General features: G+C 43.3%; 1 protein-coding gene across 4 annotated transcripts in view; it reads right to left on the reverse strand.

Moving 5' to 3' along the window:
- The window catches only part of ryk (receptor like tyrosine kinase), a 334,382-nt gene that overhangs the window by 224,976 nt on the left and 88,025 nt on the right, over nt 1–21,381 (reverse strand). For all 4 annotated transcript variants that reach the window (XM_073040549.1, XM_073040548.1, XM_073040551.1 and 1 more), the window contains one exon: nt 10,163–10,262. In XM_073040549.1, the coding sequence (XP_072896650.1) occupies nt 10,163–10,262 (100 nt within the window). The remainder of the gene's footprint in view (nt 1–10,162; nt 10,263–21,381) is intronic.

Below are 21,381 nucleotides of genomic sequence, written 5' to 3' on the forward strand. Positions count from 1 at the left end.
GTGACTTCAACGCAATTCTCCGATATTTCTCTGGCAGAACCAGCTGGCAACGCTGAGGTCGGTCCAACGGTGACATGACCCAGTATAGGATTTGGTTCCGCAACTCCAACCGAGACTATTCTCTCAGTAATAGAGGCACCGCCATGCATTTAGTCTTCTCTGTCTGAGCCATGTCTCCCTTTTCAACCACTGACCAGATGATACCAACGCCTGAGCTGTCTCGCTGAGCAGCGGCCACTTCCCCAGAACTCAATTCTGGCAGCTGATTTGTCTTCAGAGCAGTCAGGTTACAGTAAACTTGGGGAATGGCACCATCAGACGCTCCCAATTGATCCACCATTCAATCCTGCCCCTCTTTTCCCTCTGCCTTCACAGTGATGGCAAACTGACACATGGCCTTCACCCCGGGCTCTCACATGGCTCTCCCATTCCAGTCCCTCATGTGTTGGGACAAAGCATCAGCATCAATATTCCTGCTCTCTGGCCAGTACTTCAGGCTGAAATTGTAGGCAGACACCACCAACCACCGATGGCCTGTGCCATCCAGTTTTGCCAAGGTCAGGATATAAGTTAGGGGGTTGATGTCCATGAAACTTGGCCCCATAGAAGTAATCACTCAGCTTATCCACCACCGCCCATTTCAACTTATGCGCGAGATAGTTTTTCTCAGAGGGCGACAGACTCCGGCTGACAAACGCAACGGGCCTCAACCAGTGCCCTGATCCTGACACAGGATCCCTCTCAGGTGGCATCCGTGTGCAGTACATATGGGGTCCGCAAAAGCTAGCACCAGCACCTGGGTCAGCAACTCCTTCAGCGACTGAAAGGCCTCTTCACATTTTGCATCCCAAAGGGCTCCGATGGGCTAAGATACTCTCCATGCTCCTGTCTTTTCCCTCCTCCCTTTCTTCCCCAAGGGAAGGTAGCCACACTGAAGCTGATTCAATGGGTGACTCACTTTCGTGTAGATTTTCACGAACCTCCAATAGTAACCACAGAACCCAAGGAAAGAGTGCAGAGTGCTCATTCCTCCGGCACTCCAAGAAATTTTGGGGTCCCCATCACTCAGCTACTTCCCCGGGCCGTACTACCATTGGCTTCGACTGGATGAACCACACAGTCTCTCGACTAAATTCAGTATCCAGCCCTATGCAACCATGCACTTCCTCAAAAGCAACACGAAACACCAGGTGCACGGACAATGTTCCCAGAAAGTTCTCACTAGCCTTCTCCTTGCAGGCCCCCATGAGCCTCGTCACAAGAGGGGTGTTGGTCCCCACCAAAATTGAAAAGCCGCCCTTCTCAACAGGGTCCGGACAAACCAGCACTCCTCAGACAAGGACCTCAGACACTCCCACAATTGCCTCCAAGAGCTCCAACTTCACTGACAAATAACAGTTGTACGATAATCATTAGCACTAAACCCCCAGATCTTCAGTGCCCTGAATGGGGTTAATGGTAAATTCTTCAGATACCGGGTATAAAATGAATGGTAGAACAATGTGACCAGCAACCCAGTGTCGAGTATGGCTTTAGCATAAATACTCACTGAAGCATGGTCCCACTAAGCCTTCAGGAATAGGGGCTTTCGTTTTCGGGGAGTTCCTTGGTACATTGCTGGTCATGTGTTTCCCCCAGAGACACCAGGCTGCTACCTCACTGAGTCTCCTCTAAGTTTTCCCAACAACTCTCTCTGCTTAGGTACCCATGGACTCACTCTCCTTCTGGCGTGACACCTGCTGCCAAGCAGCCCTCTGCATTGCTTGTCCCCTCGGGGATCCACCCCCTCCCCCCATCAGCTTCATCATATGAGGGGGGTCACACCCGCTGGTAACAGCTGACATACCTTCATTCTCAACTCTGCCACAATACCCTCTACCACTCCCCAGGGTAGGCTATCCATGATCAATTCGTCGTAGGGGACCACTACTAAGGACTGTACCTTGCTGATGGAGGCCTCCCATGCCTCTGATGCATTCTCCTCTTCCCGTACCTCTCTGACAGCTCAACAAAAGATGGAGGAGGGCACAACTTACGAGACTGTTGCAGACCCTAAGCAATTAGGTCCTGCGATTGGGCGCCCCGGCTATCTGGTCCACTCTTAACTGATCCACCTCAGCCGCCTGAATGATCCCTTTGCACTGCAACCAATTTACCTGCCTCTCTAGCCAAAAAATATGAGCAGAAATCATCTCCCCTTCTCCTGATGCACCATGGAATCCACCATGAGCTCCCGTGGGCTTCCTGTTGGCCTAATAGCATTGTCCAGTGCTTGCATGTAATTGACAGCTGTCGCTACGGGATACCACAACCTGACGGCTCTCACGTCAGCAGCCCGCCCAGTCAAACTCTCAACCAATCTCTGTTGCTTTATGTCATCAGAGCACTACCACTCATCTAACCACTGAGAGCTCTGCTCCGCCCAAGTTCATTAGGGGTGGGCGTTATTCCAGAAAATAGGCAGAGCCTACCATAGCTGAGATTTTGAACCTGGGCATTTGTCTATTTATTCGCCAGAGAGATAAGGGTGGATACTAACTGAGAATTCTCACTCTTCACTGGTGGATGTGGACTAATTAGACATTCCAAATCCAAACACTCTTTCCCCTCCGTCCTCAGAAACAATAGAACCCTGTCTTTGAAATCTTTACCCCAGCTACCACTACGTCAGTGCTGGTCTGCATTAAAACGAGAGCTGCACCCACCATATTATCAAACCTCCACCCTGCAATTGCAACTTTAACAGTACTTAACAAGCGAATTAACAATTCATCCAGAGTATGAATATCTACCCCACTACTCAATGCTCAGGGTAATCACAGAGCATCCAACGAAATCAATCCCAAATGATACTTCACAATTGTAACTCTCGGTTCAGCTAGCGGCTTAATCTAGGAGAAGACAGCCCTCGACCCAGCCAAACTTAAGAAATCTTGTTTGGGTGGATGTTGTGTGAGGTGTCCCATTACAAATTAGTATCACAAAATAACGAACAGTACACAATATGTGATTAAACGATTGAGCTTTATAATTCTTAATTTGACTATATGGTTAGTAAAGAAACAAAAACATGAAGGGCGCATTCTCATGAAACAGTCTAATGCGCAACGTCAGAGCTCACTGTTCAGTCTACTGCTTTCCCGTTGACCTCCTGAGCATAGCCGACCACTGACCCACGTTCCAAGTCCACTCCGTCCAGCAGCCTACCAGCTCTTCCATTCACGTCTTCTCTCCTCATTTCTCCCCAGTAAAAAGACCAAGAAATCTCTTCTCCCAGTCCCACAAGAAAGAACAGCATCCCTCTCATTGGATAGGCCCACATTCCAAAGCCTCATTATCTCTAGCCCTAGCCTAAACATTGCTGCTACAGAGAAACCATTACATTGGCAGTGAAACCTTACAGCATGTTACAGGAGTAATCAGAATCCAGGAACAGGCGCAACATGAACCTCAAAGTCCACAAAACCAGTCCACAGCCTCAATGATCAGTCCTTGCAATGGGAATCCCAAGAATCCTGCACTTTCCTCTAACAGCTGCTAGTGAGATGGAGAGGAAGACCACAAATGCAGACAGACAGCACCAAACACCCATCCATCCTCTGCTCTCTTTTTAATCAACTTCAACATTGCTCAATGCTTCAAGCTTCCAGGCAGTGCACTCCATTCCAGACCTCACTGAACTCCCTCAGAGAATGCAAAGCCCCAGATAACTCAATCGGACCAAAACCACACCATCAAATTGTCAATCACAGGTTCCATTCACATGCATTTTAGTAGAAGTGGTAAAAGAAGTAGTTTCATGTACTGTCTGCAGGACATCGCCGTTGGTTGCGTTGCTCGCTTACTGTCAGCTGTTTACTCTTTTCCATAGATGCTGCCTGGCCTGCTGAATTCCTCTAGCATTTTCTGTGTGTTGCTTGGATTTCCAGCATCTGTAGATTTTTCTCATGTTTGTGAAAATTCAACTCCTGCCTGAGGAATAACTTGGATCTGTTTCAATTTGCCTACATCACAACAGGTCAACAGCAGATGCCATTTCAACCCTGAAACATCTGGAAAGTGAAGATGTATACATCAGGATGCTCTTCTTTTTCCAGAGCTCTGCAGTCAACACTATAATCGTCTTAAAAGACATCAACAAGCTCCAAGAACTATGGCTCAAAAATGCATTTGACTTCCTCACTTGCAGAACCCCAGCTGGTACAGACTGGCAACATCTCCTCCACAACTACCATTAGTTTCAGGTACACTACAAGGCTGCATGCTTAGCCCCTTGCTATACTTCGTTGATACTTGTAACTGTGACGCTAAGCACAGCTCCAATGCCATATTTAAATTTGCTGGTGACACCACTGTCGTTGGTCAAATCAAAGGTGGCAAATCAACATACAAGATGGATACTTAAAATTTGGCTGAACTTTGCCGAACAACAACCTCTTGCTCAACATCAGCAAAACCAAAGAGCTGATTATTGACTACAAGAGAAAAAGAGGTCCACGAGTCAGTCCTCACCAGTGCAGAAATGGAGAGTCAGTAACTTTAAATTCCTTGATGTTATAATTTTAGGGGATCTAAAGGGGATCCCGGGGCTAGCACGACAGCAGCTCTACTTGTGGGCATCACTGAATAGTGGCTGAAAGAAGATAATAGCTGGGAGCTTAACATCCACAGATACACATTGTATCGGAAGGATAGGCAGGTATGCAGAGAGGATGGAGTGGCTCTGTTGGTAAAAAAAAATGGTATCCTTAAAGACATGAGATATAATCAGAAGATGTAGAATCCTTTTGGGTAGAGCTAAAAAAAACTGCAACAGTAAAAAGACCCTGATGTGCGTTATAGACAGACTCGCAAACAGTAGCCGGGATGTGGGCTACAAATTACACTGAGAAATGCATGCCAAAAGGTAATGTTACGATAGTGATGATGGATTGGTAAAATCAATCTGGTGCTGAATCCCAAGAGGGGTATTTGTAGAATGCGTACAAGATGGGTTTTTAGAACAGCTCATAGTTGAGCCCACTAGGAGAATAGCTATTCTGGTTTGTGTAGTATTGTGTACCATGTAGTATTGATGTGACTCGGATACTGCTGTAGATTGAACAACCATGTTTATTCAACAGACTTCCATTTTTCTTACCCATGTCCTGACGTCATACGCACTCTGACCTAAAAGGACATTGCACAGGAATTGATTTGAGTAAAGGAATCCTTAGAGCTCAGTGATCATAATATGATAGAATTCATACTGCAATTTGAGAGAGATTAGCTAAAGTCAACTGTGTCAGTATTACAGTGGAGTAAATGGAATTGCAAAGGCATGAAAGAGGAGCTGGCTATAATTGATTGGAAGGCAACACAGCAGGGATAACAGCAGAGTAGCAATAGCTGGCATTTCTGAAGACAGGATGACGCCACTGTGGTTGACAAGTCAAAGCCAACATAAAAGCCAAAGAGAGGGCCCTTAACACCCCGAAGACCAAGATCATTGTGGACTTCAGGCATGCTAGGAGCCACACTCATGTCCCCATCACAGGAGCCCCATCAATGGAGCTGTAGTGGAGCGTGCATCAAGCTTCAAATTCCTTGGTGTCCACATTTCCGATGATCTCACCTGGTCCCTGAACTCCTCCATCCTCATCAAAAAGGCGCAACAGCGCCTTTATTTCCTGTGAAGCATCAAGAAAGCTCACCTTTGCCCGGGATACTGACAGACTTTTACCACTGTACCATTGAGAGCATACTCACCAACTACATCTCAGTGTGGTTTGGCAAATGTCCAGAATCGGATCACAAAGCACTCCAGCGGGTGCCCAGCGGATTATCGGCACCCAATTGCCCACCACTGAGAACATTTACCATAAGCGTTGCCTGGGCAGGGCGAAAAGCATTATCAAGGATGCATCTCACCCTAACCTTGAACTTTTTACTCTCCTCCTATCTGGTAGGTGCTTCAGGAGCCTCCGCTCCCACACCAGCAGGCTCAGGAAGATCTTCTTCCCTGGGGCTGTGACCCTGCTGAACCTCACATCACAGCGCTAAACAGTATTGCACCCATATTGTACGGTCTCACTACTTTTATATTTGTATGCTATAGCACTTACTTTTTACTTGCAGGTATTTTGTAAATAACACTATTCTTCTGCACTTCTGGTTAGATGCTAATTGCTTTTCATTGGCTTTGTATCTGTACTCAGCACAATGACAATAGAGTTTAATCTAATCTGATATAATAGAGCAAAAATTTGTGGGATTGGGAAGCTTTTAAAAACCAACAGAAGCAAAAAGAAAAATTCATAAAGTGGGAGAAGAATACAAAGGTCAGCCAGCAATGTTATTAAAGAGGATACCAAAAGTTTAATTAGATATATAGCGTATAAAAGAGAGACAAGAGTAGAAATTGGACCACAGGAGAATTATACTGGAGAGGTAGCAATGGGTGCCAAGGAAATGGCAGGTGAAACAAATAAGTATTTTGCATCAGTCTTCACTGTGGAAGACACTAGCAGTATGCTGGAAGTTTGTGAGTATCAGAGCAGAAGTGAGTGAAGTTCATATTACTAGAGAGAAGGTGCTGAGAGGTCTGAAGGTAGCTAAGTCACCTGGACCAGTTGATTTAACACCCAGGGTTCTGAAAGACATGACTGAAGAGACTGTGGAGGCACTTTTAAAGATCTTGCAGGATTCATTGATTCTGGCATGGTTCACTCCACTCTTCAAGAAGGGAGAGAGGCAGAAGAAAGAAGAAAGAAAATAGTTGGCCTGACCTCAGTGATTGGAGTCGATTTAAAGATGGGTTTTGGGGTACTTGGAGGCACGTGATAAAATGGGCCATAATCAACATGGTTTCATTAAGGGAAAATATTCCCTGACAGATCTGTTGGAATTCTTTGAAGAAATAATAGGACAGACAAAGGAGAATTTTCAGAAGCAGTAATACAGCAAAGATACTAGCATGGGCAGAGCATTGGCTGATTGGCAAGAGGCAGAGTGTGGGAATAAAGAAAACCTTTTCTGGTTGACTGCCGGTGAATAGTGATGTTTCACAGGGATTGGTGTTGGGACCGCTTCTTTTCATATTATATGTCAATCATTTGTATGACTGAATTGATGGCTTTGTGGCCAAGTTTGCAGACAATATGAAAATAAGTGGAGGAGCAGGTAGTGTTGAGGAAGCAGGGGAGATTAGTAGAATGGGCAAAAGAAGTGGCAGATGGAATACTTTGTTAAGAAACCTATGGTCATGCACTTTGATAGAAGAAATAAAAGTGTAGATTTTCTAAATGGAGAGAAACTTCAAAACCCAGGTGCAAAGGGACTTGGGAGCCCTCATGCAGGATTCCCTAAAGGTTAATTTGCAGGTTGAGCAGTGGTAAAGAAGGCAAATGCAATGTTAGCATTCATTTCGAAAGGCCTAAAACATAAAAGCAAGGATGTACGGTGAGGGTTTATAAGGGAGTTTCGTGAGCAGTTTGTAAGGCTTAACATTTGAACGTTTGATGGCTCTGGGCCTCTACAAAATGGAATTCAAAAAAATAAGGGGGATTCTCACTAAAACCTATCAAACGTTGAAAGGCCTAGAAAGAATGCATGTGGAAAGGAATTTCCTCTAATGAAGACTAGGACCAGAAGCCACAGACTCAGAATAGGGGGATGTCCATTTAGAATGAGATAAGAAGGGATTTCTTCACCAGAGAGTGGTGAATCTATGAAAATTGTTACCACAGGCAGCTGTGGAAGCCAAGTGTCTGAGTATATTTAAGTTAGGGGTTAATAGATTCTTGAACAGTTCTGGGGAGAAGTTAGAAGACTGGGGCTGAGAAGGAAATGAATCAGTCATAATGAAATGGCAGAGGTGATTCAATGGGTCAAATGGCCTAATTTTGCTCCTGTATCTTCTGGTCTTACTTTCTTAGAAGTTTGTGAAGATTCGGCATGTTACCTAAAACTTTGACATACTTCTATAGCTACATGATGGAGAGTATACTGACTGGTTGCATCATGGCCTGGTATAGGAAACCAATGCCCACTAACAGAAAAGTAGAGGATTCAGCCCAGTTTATCACAGGTACAGTCCTCCCCATCATTGAGTAAATCTACAAGGAGTGTTTTCACAAGAAAGCAACATCCATCAAACACCCCCACCATCCAAGGCCATGCTCTCTTCTCACTGCTATCAGGAAGTAGATGCACAAGATACAGGTTCCACACCAGCAGATTCAGGAACCTGTATCTTAGGCTCCTGAATGAGAATAGCTAACTTCACTCGCCCCAACATTAAACTAAATCAACAACCTAGAGACTCACTTTCAAGGATTCTACAACACATGTTCTCAAAATGTGTGTGTTTGTCTGTTTATTTTGTATCTGCACAATTTGTTGTCTTTTGCACATTGGTTGCTTGTCTTCTTTTCGGACAATTTTTCATTGATCCTTGGTGTTTACTGTGAATGCCAGAAGAAAATGAATCTCAGGGTAGTATATGGTACACAGATGCTGCCAATCAACAACGCTACCAAAGGTAGGCAACGTCCTCAAGATGGATCACAATGCAACTCCTTTCACTTCTTTTATGTCTTCTTTTGATTTACAATGTGGTTCTGCTACTGTTGGAGCCTGTTATCTACATTCTAGCGGTGTGTTTTTGGCTGATCGTGTGATCTGGTGTTTTATTGTCTCCGAGAGGGTTTCACGAGGTTGTGAGCAAAACGTGCGGCAAGGAGGCCAGGAAGCCATAATCAGATGAGACGAGGCTCCATCTCTCACCAATTACAGCACCGAGGAAGATTGAAGAGGAAGAGTGCAAAAGAGTGCTTAGTGTTGTCTAACAGTCTGTTATTTACTGCAGCCGGAGGAAGGTGTCTGCATGGGACAGGCTCTTTCTCTCTCCCTGTCACTGCTCCCAAGGGAAGGTCCTTGCATTTCAATGATAGATCTCTCTCGTCAGAGGATGGTGTCAGAGCAAGGTTTAATTAACGCAGTCTGTGGACTGTGGACTCTCATCCACATATGATATGTTTATAGTTTTTTTCTGGTTGCTCCTATTTTTGTTGCTAGTTTAGGTGATTCTGAATTGGGGCAGCCTGCAGATAATGAACACTGAGTTGAACTCAGTGTCTTTTGATGTTGTGCTTTATATTCTGTGTTTTTACTCATTTTTTTCGCTGCCATTTACATAATTTGTTTTTCTTGTTGCACATGGGGGGGGGGGGGGGAGTTGACTTTTTTTAAAAACTGGTTCCATGGTTCTATGTTTCATGGCTGGCTGTGGGAAAGAAGACAAACCTCTAGAGTTGAATACTGCATACATACTTCCAATAATAAATGTACTTTGATAATAAATTTACTTTGAACTTCAACTGATCAAGATCTCTTTGCAATTCATTATAACCTGATTCCCTATCAACAAGTCCACCATTAGCTAATTGTGCTATGTACATTCATATTCAAATCATGTAATAAATACCAAATAACAGAGGTCCCAACACTGCTACCCCACTATTTACAGACCTCTCAGTCAGAGATTAACCTTCAAACATCATCCTCTGCTTCCTATCACCAAGCCAATTCTAAATCCACCATGCTAGGTCTTTGTGAATCCCATAAGTCATAAACTTCCAAATCAGGATCTTTATCAAAGGGCTTAGTAACATCCATGTAGACAACATCCACTGGTCTAACCTTCTTCTATCTCTTTAGTTATCTCTTTGAAAAACTCCAAAAGATTCATCAAATACAACCACCCATGCACAAAACCATGCCTACAATTCCTGATCAGGTGTGACTATCCAAGTGATGGCAAATCTTGGCCCACAGAACTTCCCTGCAACTGAAATCAGACTCACTGGTGTATAGGTCCTAGCCTACCCTTGCTACCCTTTTTCACCATGGAATTTCACTAGTGGCTAGTGATGAAGCAAGTTACTTGAATAATGAGGATAATTATGCCATATATCATTTTGCCACTGATTCTTAAGAATTCAACTTTTTCCTTTTCCTTAGAATTTCACTCAGCCAGTATTTTCTGCATCTAAACCAAATCTCTAAAGTTTTAAAAGATAAAAGCATGGCTCTATGAGGCCATTAGGTCTAAGTTCAGCATATTTGAATGTTGTAATAATCCTTCTGAAAGAAGCAAAACCATATTCTGATCCTTTCTCACCTGATACAGTGCGTGGAACCTCCCCTTGTATAGAGATGTTAGTCTGAGGCATATGCATGGCTGCTGGATCATCCACTTGAAAACCCAATCTGTATTCTACCTATTGTAAAATAAAATGTTGAACATAGTAACACATTGGAAAAAACACATTTAAAAGCATGACTACCATTAAAAAAACATTTTTCAGAAGTAATATTACTCTGATATTGCAACTTGATTAACACTTTAAATGCTTTAGGGTGGTGGGGTGAAGGGAAATAATAGTTACATATTTTGTGTCAACAGTTTTATTTCATCTGGTCTAACTGCCCATATTTCTTCCAATATTTTAGTAGCTGGGAATTCATCTCAAGAATCTGAGGTTTTTGAGCAAATAATTGAAAATGATATGGCAGAGTGGTAGATATGCATAACTTGGATTTCACTAAAACTTTTAATAAGTTCCTATGCTGGCAAACTGGATCCAAAATTAGCCTGATAATGGGAGGCAGAAAGCAGTAGTGGATCTGAATGGAAGTCTGCAATAAATATTGATCAGTGCTGGGACCTTTATTATTGTTACTAAATGTTGAATGAAACCACTGGTGATCTGATTATTAAGTTTTGCAGTTGACACAAAAATTGCTAGAACTGCAGGTAGTGAAGGATGATGTTCAATGACAGAGAGCAGAGCAATGGCAGATGGAATTTAATCCAAACAAGCATGAGATGATGCACAATGGCAAGTTAAATTCTGGCAGGAGATATGGAGTAAATGGCTTGATATACAGAGGAATATTGTGCTGCAAGTATAACTTCCTGAAAGCGACAACAGAGAGTCGTCAAAAAAAAAATATTTGGCATGCTTGCCTTCATGGGCTAAGTCAGTGAGTATATTAATTGGGATGGTAATAGCAAATGCATAGAACATGATTAGACTGCACTTCAAGTACTGTGTATATGTAATCAAAAGCATACTGTGTCTGCTTCTGATTACCACACCACAGAAAGGATGTTGGGAGCAATATAACAAGAGCAAAAGGAATTCACTAAGCTGTTGCCTGGAATGCAGATATCACAGACAGCATATACAGCACAGATACAGCCTGCAAGTCCATGCCAACCACAATACCACCCAGTCCAATTTCCTACCTTCAGCCCATATCCCTCTGTTATGATCCCAGCCCCCTCCTTTGTGAGAATCGCAAGAGCCCTAGTGAAGGGGGGGTCAATGACCCAAGAGAAGAGAAAGATGCGGTCTCCCTCGTTTCACGGCGAGGCAAAAGCTGGCGACTGTGGTCATTGTCTCTTGGAGACACCTTTGTGAATTGGGAACTGTACTACGTGTATACCCTCAGGGCAACGTGGGTGGAGAGACGGAGAGAGATTGCATCATCCCAACCTGACTGACATCTGAGACCCCGTGAGTTCAGTTAAAAGACGCACCAGAAGACACGCTAGAAATCCTGTGACAGCGTTTAATAGCGACAGCCGGTGGGGGGCTCGTGTGCGTCCTTTCCTTGCCTGGGATTGGCGACCTCACCACGGAAGAACGGCTTTAGCTACAGGAGAGGCCACAAGTGAACGGCCACCCCCCAACAAGACTCCGACGGATCGAACTCAAAAAGGTTGGAAAACCCGCCGGGTAACTGTTCCATTCTATACCTATCTCTCTCTCTCTCTCCAACAAAGTGCACCACCACGACACCCAAAAGACGGCAGCTGGTGTAACTGCAGTGACCTCAAGAGACTTTTATATTTTCATTGGACTAAATATTACCCCTAGACAACGATCGAGCTTATTTCTTATTGATTATTACTATACCTGCGCTTTAGATTGAGTATTGATGACGTATGTTATCTGAATGTTTGTATTAACCTTACTTTTGTGCCCCTTTATAAATAAAAACTTCTAAAAGATAGTGCCATCAGACTTCAACGGACCTCTCTATCTTTGCTGGTAAGTGATCCAGTTACGGGATACGTAACACCTCTAAGCCCCGGTCCACCATGTACCTATCTAAGAGTTTTTCAAAAACCATTGTACCTGCCTCAACCACTTCCTTTGGCACCTCATTCCATATATTTCAGCACTGCATAAAAAGGTTGCTCCTCAGGTCTCCCAAATCTTTCCCTTCTCACACTAAACCTGTGCACTCTAGTTTGGGCTTCCCTACCCTCAGGAAAAGTCCACCTTATCTTTGCCTCTCACATTTTAAACATTTCTAAAAGTCGCTCTCATTCTGTAACATTGCAAGGAATAAAGACGTAGCTTGGCCAAACTCTCCCTAAAATAAGCCCTCTAGTCATGGCAAATTCCTTGTAAATCTTTTCTGCACTCCATCCAGTGTAACTGCATCTTTCTATAACAGGGTAACCAAAACTGCACAAGGTATAGCAAGTGCAAACTCACCAACGACTTATTTTATTGGAACATCATGTGCTAGTTCCTATACTCTGACTGATCAAGGCCAGCATGTTAAATGCATTTTTCATCACCTGTCTATCTGTGCTTGTGTTTTCACTGTACCATGTATTTGAATTCCTAGGTCTGTTACATTAAACATCTCGATGCCCTATCATTCACAGTACATGTCTTTGTTGACTTGACTTTCCAAAATGCAACACCTCACAGATATGTGTATTGAAATCCACTTACCATGACTCAGGCAACTTCACTAACTGGTAAAGATACCCCTCTGTAATCTATAATAAACTTTTTCACTCCAACAATACTGCCTAATTTTTTGTCATCTGTAAGCACTGATCAAGCCTTGTGGATTTGCACAAAGACGTAGGAGCAGAATTAGGCTATCTGGCCCATCAAGTCTGCTCCACTATTCAATCATAGCTGATCCTTTTTTCCCTCCTCAGCCCCATTCCCCAGCCTTTTCTCAGTAAGCTTTGATGCTGTGTCCAATCAAGCATCTATTAATCACTGCCTTACATACACCCAAATAATCTGACCTCCACAGCTATCTGTGGTAACAAATTCCATAAATTCATTACCTTCTGGCTAAAGAAATTTTTCCACATCTGTTTTAAATGGACACTATCCTGAACCTGGGCCTTCTTGTTTAGACTCCCCCACCATGGGAAATATCCTTTCAACATCTACTCTGTCCAGGCCTCTCAACATTCAAAAGATTTCAATGAGATTCCTCCCTCATCCTTCTAAATTCCAGAGGTACAGACTCAGAGTATCAAATGTTCTTCACATGATAACCCTTTCAATCCTGGAATCATCCTTGTGAACCTTCTCTGAACCCTCTCCAATGCCAGCACATCTCTTCTGAGATGAAGAGCCTATAACTACAGACATCCCACCCTACAAAAACTCATTTCAAGGATGCACCACCACCATTTCAGGGAGGTAGCACCCCCGCCCCCTCCCGCAACCCCATATCCCCCCCCCCCCAGTCGACCTCAAGGGTGTATGTAATACTTTGTTTAGTGATTTTGTCTAATCTGTAAACCAAGTTGGGTATATGCAGAAAATGTGACATTAAAATATGTACTTATATTATCATGGAGTCATTTTTTTATTCTATTACAACTTTAAGCAACTCTACAGAGAGTTTGGCCTCATCACATAGGACATCAATGGAGTAACTCCTTAGCAGCTAGCCAGCTAGTTTAAATAACAATAGCTATGCTGATGAACGAATGACACCTGTTAAACTCACCTCAACACATCTCTTACACTTTAACCCACCATGGGCAATAGAAAAGTCGTTGTGGCAAACAGTGCAGTGAGCAACACTGTCATTATTTTTGAGATCGACTGTAAAGCCCACCCACAAAGGAAACTGATAGGTCTACTTAGCACGAAGAGAGACCAATCAGGATGCTCCCTCTCGCTCTTCCTCTTCAAAAAATCAATTTCTGGGATATTGTATATAATTTGCGGGCGTCAGGGAGCCATTATCAATATGCGGGAGACTCCCTGAACACTCTGCTACACAAACTGCAGCAACCCTTGCAGCAACAGTAAACTTGGCAATAAAGCTATCTATTCCATCATTAATCATTGATATACAGCATAGAAAATGAAGCGGTCAACACCAACCACTGCGGAATATGATAGAATTTAAAAAAACATAGAACATAAACATAGAATTCACCATGTATGTTGAGGAGAAGATAAAGCCATACTTATTTTACGTGGAATAAAGGGAATTACAGAGGCATGAGAGAGAAGCTAGCCAAAGTTGACTGGAAGGGAACACTAGCAGGGATGACAGCAGGACTGCAATGGATGGAATTTCTGGGGGCAATTCGGAAGGCACAGGACAGATACAACCCAAAGATGAAGAAGTATTCTGAAGGGTGGATCAACCATCCATTGTTGACAAGGGAAGCCAATTTTAGCATAAAAGGAAAAAAGACAGCACATAATATAGCAAAAATTAGTTGGAGGAAATTACAGGATTGTGAAACTTTTATCAACATAAGTGAACTAAAAAAGCAATAAGGAGAGAAAAGGTGAAATATGAAGGTAAGCTAATTAATTATACACAAACACAATTTTTTTCCAGATAAATAGAGAGTAAAAGAGAGGCAATAAAGGATGTCAGACCACAGGAAAATGATATTGGAGCTATCACAGTGGGGGACAAAGAAATGGTGGACAAAGTTAATAAATATTTTGCATCAGTCTTTACTGTGGAAGACACTATCAGTATGCCAGAAATTCATGTGTCAGGGAAAAAAGGTGAGTTAAGTTGCTGTTACTAAGAAGATCAGAAGAATCAAAATCAGAATTGAATATCACCCACATACATCATGAAATTTGTTAACTTTGTAGCAGCAGTAGAATGCAAGAAAGTATAAATATAGAAATTAAACCGAATATTAAATTATATTAATTTAATTTTCTGTATATTAAATAGTTAAATTAAATTAAGCATTGCAAAAACAGAAATAAAATAAGTGATGTAGTGTTCATGGGTTCAATGTCTATTTCAGAATCGTATGCCAGAGGGGAAGAAGCTGTTTCTGTGTGTGCCTTCAGGCTTCTGTAGCTCCTTCCTGATGGTAACAATGAGAAGGGGACATGTCCTGGGTGGTGTGGTCTTAATGATGGACATCGCCTTTCTGAGGTACCGCTCCTTGAAGACGTCCTGGATACTTACGGAGGCTGGTACCCATGATGGAGCTGACTAATTTTACAACTTATTGCAGATTACTTCAAACCTATAACCCGCTCCCCCACCCATACCAGACGGTGATGCAGTCAGTCAGAATGCTCTCCACGGTACATCTATTGAGTGTTTGAGTTTGAGTGTTTTAGGTGATAGATCAAATCTCCTCAAATTCCTAATACAATAAAGCCACTGTCTTGCTTTCTTTATAGCTATATCAACACGTTGGAATCAGACATTTTGACACCTAGGAATGTAAAAGTGCTCACTCCACTTCTATCGGTGTTCCCTCATCTTACCCTTTCCGAAGTCCATAATCAGCTCTTTGGTCTTAACACAGAGCGCGTGTTTGATGCTACAACAACACCCAACTAGCTGGTATATCTCACTTCTGTACATCCTCTCATCAGCATCTGAGATTCTGTCAACAATGGTTGTATCATCAGGAAATTTATAGATGGCATTTGAGCCATGCTGAGCCACACAGTCATGACTGGTGAAACAGTAGAGTAATAGGCTAGGTACACATCTCTGAGGTGCACCACTCTTGATTGACAATGAGGTGGAAATATTATTACCAATCTGAACAGATTGTAGTCTTCCAGTTAGGAAGTTGAGGATCCAGTTGCAGGGGAAGGTACATTTTGGCCTACATTTTGAGGCTTTTTGATCAGAACTCTAGGAACTATGGCGTTAAATGCTGAGCTATAGTCTATAAACAGCATCCTGACATAAATTGTCCAGGTGATCCAAGGCCATGTGGAAAGCCATCTGCTGTAGGCCTACTGTGGCGATAGGCAAATTGCAGTTTGTCCAGAGCCTTGCTGAGACAGGAGTTGATTCTAACCATGACCAGCCTCTCAAAGCATTTCATCACTGTTGATGTGAGTGCTACTAGATGATAATTGTCAAAGCAACTCACACCACTCTTCTTGAGCACTTGTATAACTGTTGCCCTTTTGACATGGGTGGGAACTTCTGACCGTAGCTGTAAGAGATTGAAAATGACATTGAATACTCCCCGTCAATTGGTTGGCACAAGAGTTCAGTGCCTTACCAGGTACTCCTTTGGGCCCACCACCTTGCAAGGGCTCACCCTGCTGAAAGACAGCCTGACGTCAGCCTCTGAGACAGAGATCACAGGGTTCAGTAGGGATCCTCACAACTGTAGTTTTATTCTCCCTTTTGAAGCAAGCATAAAAGGCATTGAGCTCATCTGGTATTGAAGCATCGCTTAGTAGGAAGTAATGTCCTGCAAACCCTGCCAATGTCACCTCCAACCTCGCTCGGAATTGTTTTCTCGCTCTTGAAATAGCCCTCCACAAGTCATACCTGGATCACTAGCCTTAAATGCCACATATCTAGCCCTCAGCAGACTATGAAACTTTTGGTTCATCCATGGCTTTTAGTTTGGGAATGTACAATAAGTTTTCATAAGCACACACCTATCCACACAGATTTTAATGAAGTCAGTGACAACTGTGGCATACTCATCCAGATTCAAAGACTATCTAAAGTGTCCTGTAAGTTCTCCTGTACTTCCCTTACCCATACCTTCTTGGTGCTCACTACTGGTGCTGTTGTCCTCAGGGAATAAAATTACAGCTAGGTGATCATACTTTCCAAAATGTGGGTGTGGAATAGCATAGTAAGCACTCTTGATCTTAGTATAACAGGGGTCCAGTGTATTGTTTCCTCTGGTGCTACAAGTCATTTGTTGATAATAATAATTAGTGACTTATCTAAGTTGGCCTGGTAAAGATCTGCCAAAATAATGGGGAAGGCATCAGGATGTGCTGTTTCATGCCTGTTGAGGTTACATCATTCAATTTGGCTACAGCTTGTTTACCATTGGCCTGAGGTGGAATGTATACCACTACCAAAATGATCGCTGAAATCTCTTGCAGCAGATAAAATGGCCAGCACTTGATTGCGAAGTGCTCCAAGTATAGTGAACAGAAGTGGGACTGCACCGCCACATTTCTACACCATGAGGAATTGATCATAAAGCATACACCTCCACCTCTGCTTTTGAGAGACTCAACAGACTTATCTTGGCAGTCAGACTTAAGATGCTTGGGAAGCTGAAATGTCTGCATGTAAGACAGTCACCTGGACCAGGTTGACTACACACCAGGGTTCTGAAAGAGGTAGCTAAAGACACTGTGGAGGTATTAGAAATGATCTTTCAAGAATCACAAGATTCTGGAATAGTTCCAGAGACTGGAAAACTGTAAATATCACACCACTTTTTAAGAAGGGACACAAGTAGAAGAAAGAAAATTATAGGGCAGTTAGCAAAACTTGAGTGGTTGGAAAGAAGTTGAAGTCCATTATTAAAGATGAGGTTTCAGAGTATTTGAACACACGTGATAAAATAGGACAAAGTAAGCATGGTTTCCTTAATAGAAATCTTGCCAAACAAACCAGCTGCAATTATTTGTTGAAAAAATACAAGCAGGATAGAGAAAGGACAGTCTGTGGATGGTGTTTACTTGGATTTTCATAAGGTGTTTGACATGCTGCCTTAACAAGAGCCCATGGTATTGGGAAAGATCCTCCTCCCATCCACTCTATCTAGGCCTTCTGGCATAGATAAAAGATTGGCCGACTGGCCGGAGGCAAAGAGTAGGAATAGAGGGAGACTTTCTTGGTTGGCTGCCGGTGACTAATGGTGTTCTGCAGGGGTCAGGGTTGGGACCACCTCTTTTCATGCTCTATGTCAATGATTTAGTAAATGGAATTGATGGTATTGTGGCCATCATATTGCAGATAATATGAAGACAGATCAAGGGCAGGTTGTGTTGAGGAAGTATGGAGTCTACAGAAGGACTTAGACAAATTAGGGCAAAGAAGTAGCAGATGGAATATAATGTTGGGAAATGTATGGCCATGTACTTAGGAATAAAGGCGTAGACTATTTTCTAAATGGGGAGAAAATTCAAAAATCAGAGGTGCAAAGGGACTTAGGAGTCCTTTTGCTGAATTCCCTGAAGGCTAACTTGCAGGTTATGTCAGTGGTAAGGAAGGCAAATGCAATGTTAGCATTCATTCAGAGAGGACTAAAGTATAAGAGCAAGGGTTTAATGCTGAGGCTTTATAAGGCAATAGTCAAGCTGCACTTGAAGTTTTGGGCCCCGTACCTAAGAAGAGATGTGCTGGCATTGGAAAGGGCCCAGAGGAGCTTCAGGAGGATGATTCTGAGAATGAAAGGGTTAACATGTGAGGAGCGTTTGATGGTTCTAGGCCAGAACTAACTGGGGTGCGGAGGGGAACCTCATTAAATGTTATCAAATGCAAAAGGCCTAGATAGAGTGGATGTGGGGAGGATGTTTCCTATAGTGGGAGTCAGGACCAGAGGGCACAAGCTCAGCACAGAGGGATGTCCATTTATAACAGAGATGTGGACACATTTCTTTAGCCAGAGGGTTGCGAATCAGTGGAATTCATTGCCAAGTCACTGCCTATATTTAAAGCAGAGACATGTTTAGTTCTTGATTAGCCAGGGCAGGAGAATAGGATTGAGTGATAATAAATCAGCCACAATGGAATGGCAGAGCAGACTCAATAGGCCAAATGGTCTAATTCTGCTCCTATGTCTTATGGACTCATTTTAGCAGTGGTCTGTTTGCAGGGATTAGCATAGCAGATATTAGCAAATCTGGGTGTCCAAGGTGGGGACAAGGCACCGCCCTCCAAGCCCCATGGATGTTAGTATAAACCAGGTCTAATATGTTCTCCCCAACAAGTGCTAGCAAAGTCCAAAGTTGATAAAATTTAGGTAGGATTAAGTTTGCATGATTAAAATTCCCAATAAATAAAGAATCCGTTGGGGTGTGAGGTTTGCACATCACTGATGTTTCTGTACAGCTTACACACTGCTTTCACAGCATTAGTACAAAGAGGAATATAGACAGCCACAATCATAATGGCAGTGAACTCCCTTTTTAAATAGTAGGGCCTGCGCTTCACTGTTAAGAACTCTACCAGCAGTGAACAGAGGGTTGCTACTACACACCACACACCAGTTTTTTGTTAATATATAGATACACAGCTCTCCCCCGCGGATCTTACCAGAGATCACAGCATTTCCATCTGCACAAAAAGAGGCAGGTCCCTCTGGCTGGATGGCTGTGTTTTGGGTGGTGCCTTGGAGTCACATTTCTGCAAGGATAAGCAAGCAGCAGATCCTCATCTTGCATTTGGCCCACCGCAGACATAGGTAATCCAATTTGTTTTCCAGGGATTGAACATTGGAAAGATGTATTGACATGAAAGCCAGCCTAACGGGTTTTGCTTTTTGTCAAGCAGATTCCAGCTCACTTACTGCGCTTCTGTTTTCTCACTATCACTTTGGCACATCCTTTTCAGGAATTTTGTAGCAGTTGATGACAACTCTGTGGTGTAAGCGCTTGGTCCATGGAATAACCAAACACTATGCAGCTCCACCATTATCAGACTCATTAGTGATGTAGACTTACAGCATTTTTGTATTTTTAACAACCAGCAGGGGTCTTGCAATCATAGGGACATACAAGACAAAAACTGAACCATTTGCTTGACCCAGAGTGGCCACACCTCTACCTTCACAACAAGTAGAACATTAGCTACTTGTCAATCTGTTGGGACCTTACCTATCGCTAGCGGGTACATGAGGGTACTAGTTAAAGCTGTAGGAAAACATCTCTTGCCTCTCTTCATAAACTGGGGGGTATCTCATGAGGCCTAGAGGACTAATCCACCTTAAAAGAGACCTAACATTACCACCCGCCTTATCTTGAAATTCCTTTGCACATTAGTATGCTCCACTCCACACAATTTCCCTAGCTGCCACCTTCTCCTCCTTGGTAATTTACTGATGTAATTTATTTATTTAGAATTTCACCCTCAACCTTTGCTTCCAAGCATACTTTATGCTCCATCCTTTTCCCTACATACGTACATAACTTGCATCAACGAGACCTTGCTGCCAGGAAAACTCAAGCTGTGGTGATTCCAGTTTGGCATACTCCCAAGACTCATGTGGCCTTTAACGGTGTGTGAAATCCCCATCAACAAGGTGAAAAAGCTCGAAAGAGTGATCAGCACACACGTGAAACAGTGGCTTGGACTTCCATGATGCTTAAGTCACGTGTTGGACTGTACAGGAACGGCAAATTGGAATTACCAATTACAAGTCTTGTGGAAGAATACAAATGCACCAAAGCAAGGTTGGTCCTTACCCTCACTGAATCTGAAGATACTGTTATTCGAACAGCAGCCCCCCCGTGTGGTAACGGGGAGGAAGTGGACCCCATCTGAAGCCTTTCAGAGTGCTAGGTCTGCTCTTCACTTCAGGGATGTGGTTGGCCAAGTCCAACATGGGAGAGCCGGTCTCGGGCTCGTCCCAAAGGCCCCTCAATGGCACAAGGCAACATCAGTGCAGGAGAGACAGCTCGTGGTGGAGGAGGTGAGGAGACAGGAGGAGGCAAAGCGACACACCAGAGCCGTTTCAATGGACTAATTGGGAGAGCTTGGAAAAGAGGAAACTCAATTGGCATGACATCTGGGAGATGGAGGGATCTCGGCTAAGTTTTGTCATCAGAGCCACTTATGACCTCCAACAAAACATCTCAAAATCTGAACCAGTGGTGGGGAGAAGACCCCACTTGCTCTCTTTGTCAAGCACCTGGATCAGTAAGGAACATTTTAACAGGATGCACCATAAGCCTCAGCCAGGGGCGGTATATTTGGCGGCATAACCAAGTTCTCAGACAGCTGGCATCAATCTTGGAACAGAGGCAAACCACCATAAACGCTCTCTCACAAACATTGGCAGGAAATATCCACATTACTCGATTTGCACCAGCAGGCCAACCTCCAGAGCACCAAGTAAAATCAAAGGATATAAGCACTCTGCATATTGCACGGGATTGGAAAATGGATGTGGACTTGCAAAAAAAGCTTGTGTTTCCCCCAGACATTGCGGCTACAACACTCCGGCCAGACATAGTCCTGTGGTCCACAACAGCCAAGCTGGCATATGTTGTGGAATTGACAGTACCATGGGAAGATGGCATTGAAGAAGCTTATGAGAGGAAAAAGACCAAGTACTCT

This window comes from Hemitrygon akajei, chromosome 3 (genome assembly GCF_048418815.1).
Source record: "Hemitrygon akajei chromosome 3, sHemAka1.3, whole genome shotgun sequence".
NCBI lineage: Eukaryota > Metazoa > Chordata > Chondrichthyes > Myliobatiformes > Dasyatidae > Hemitrygon > Hemitrygon akajei.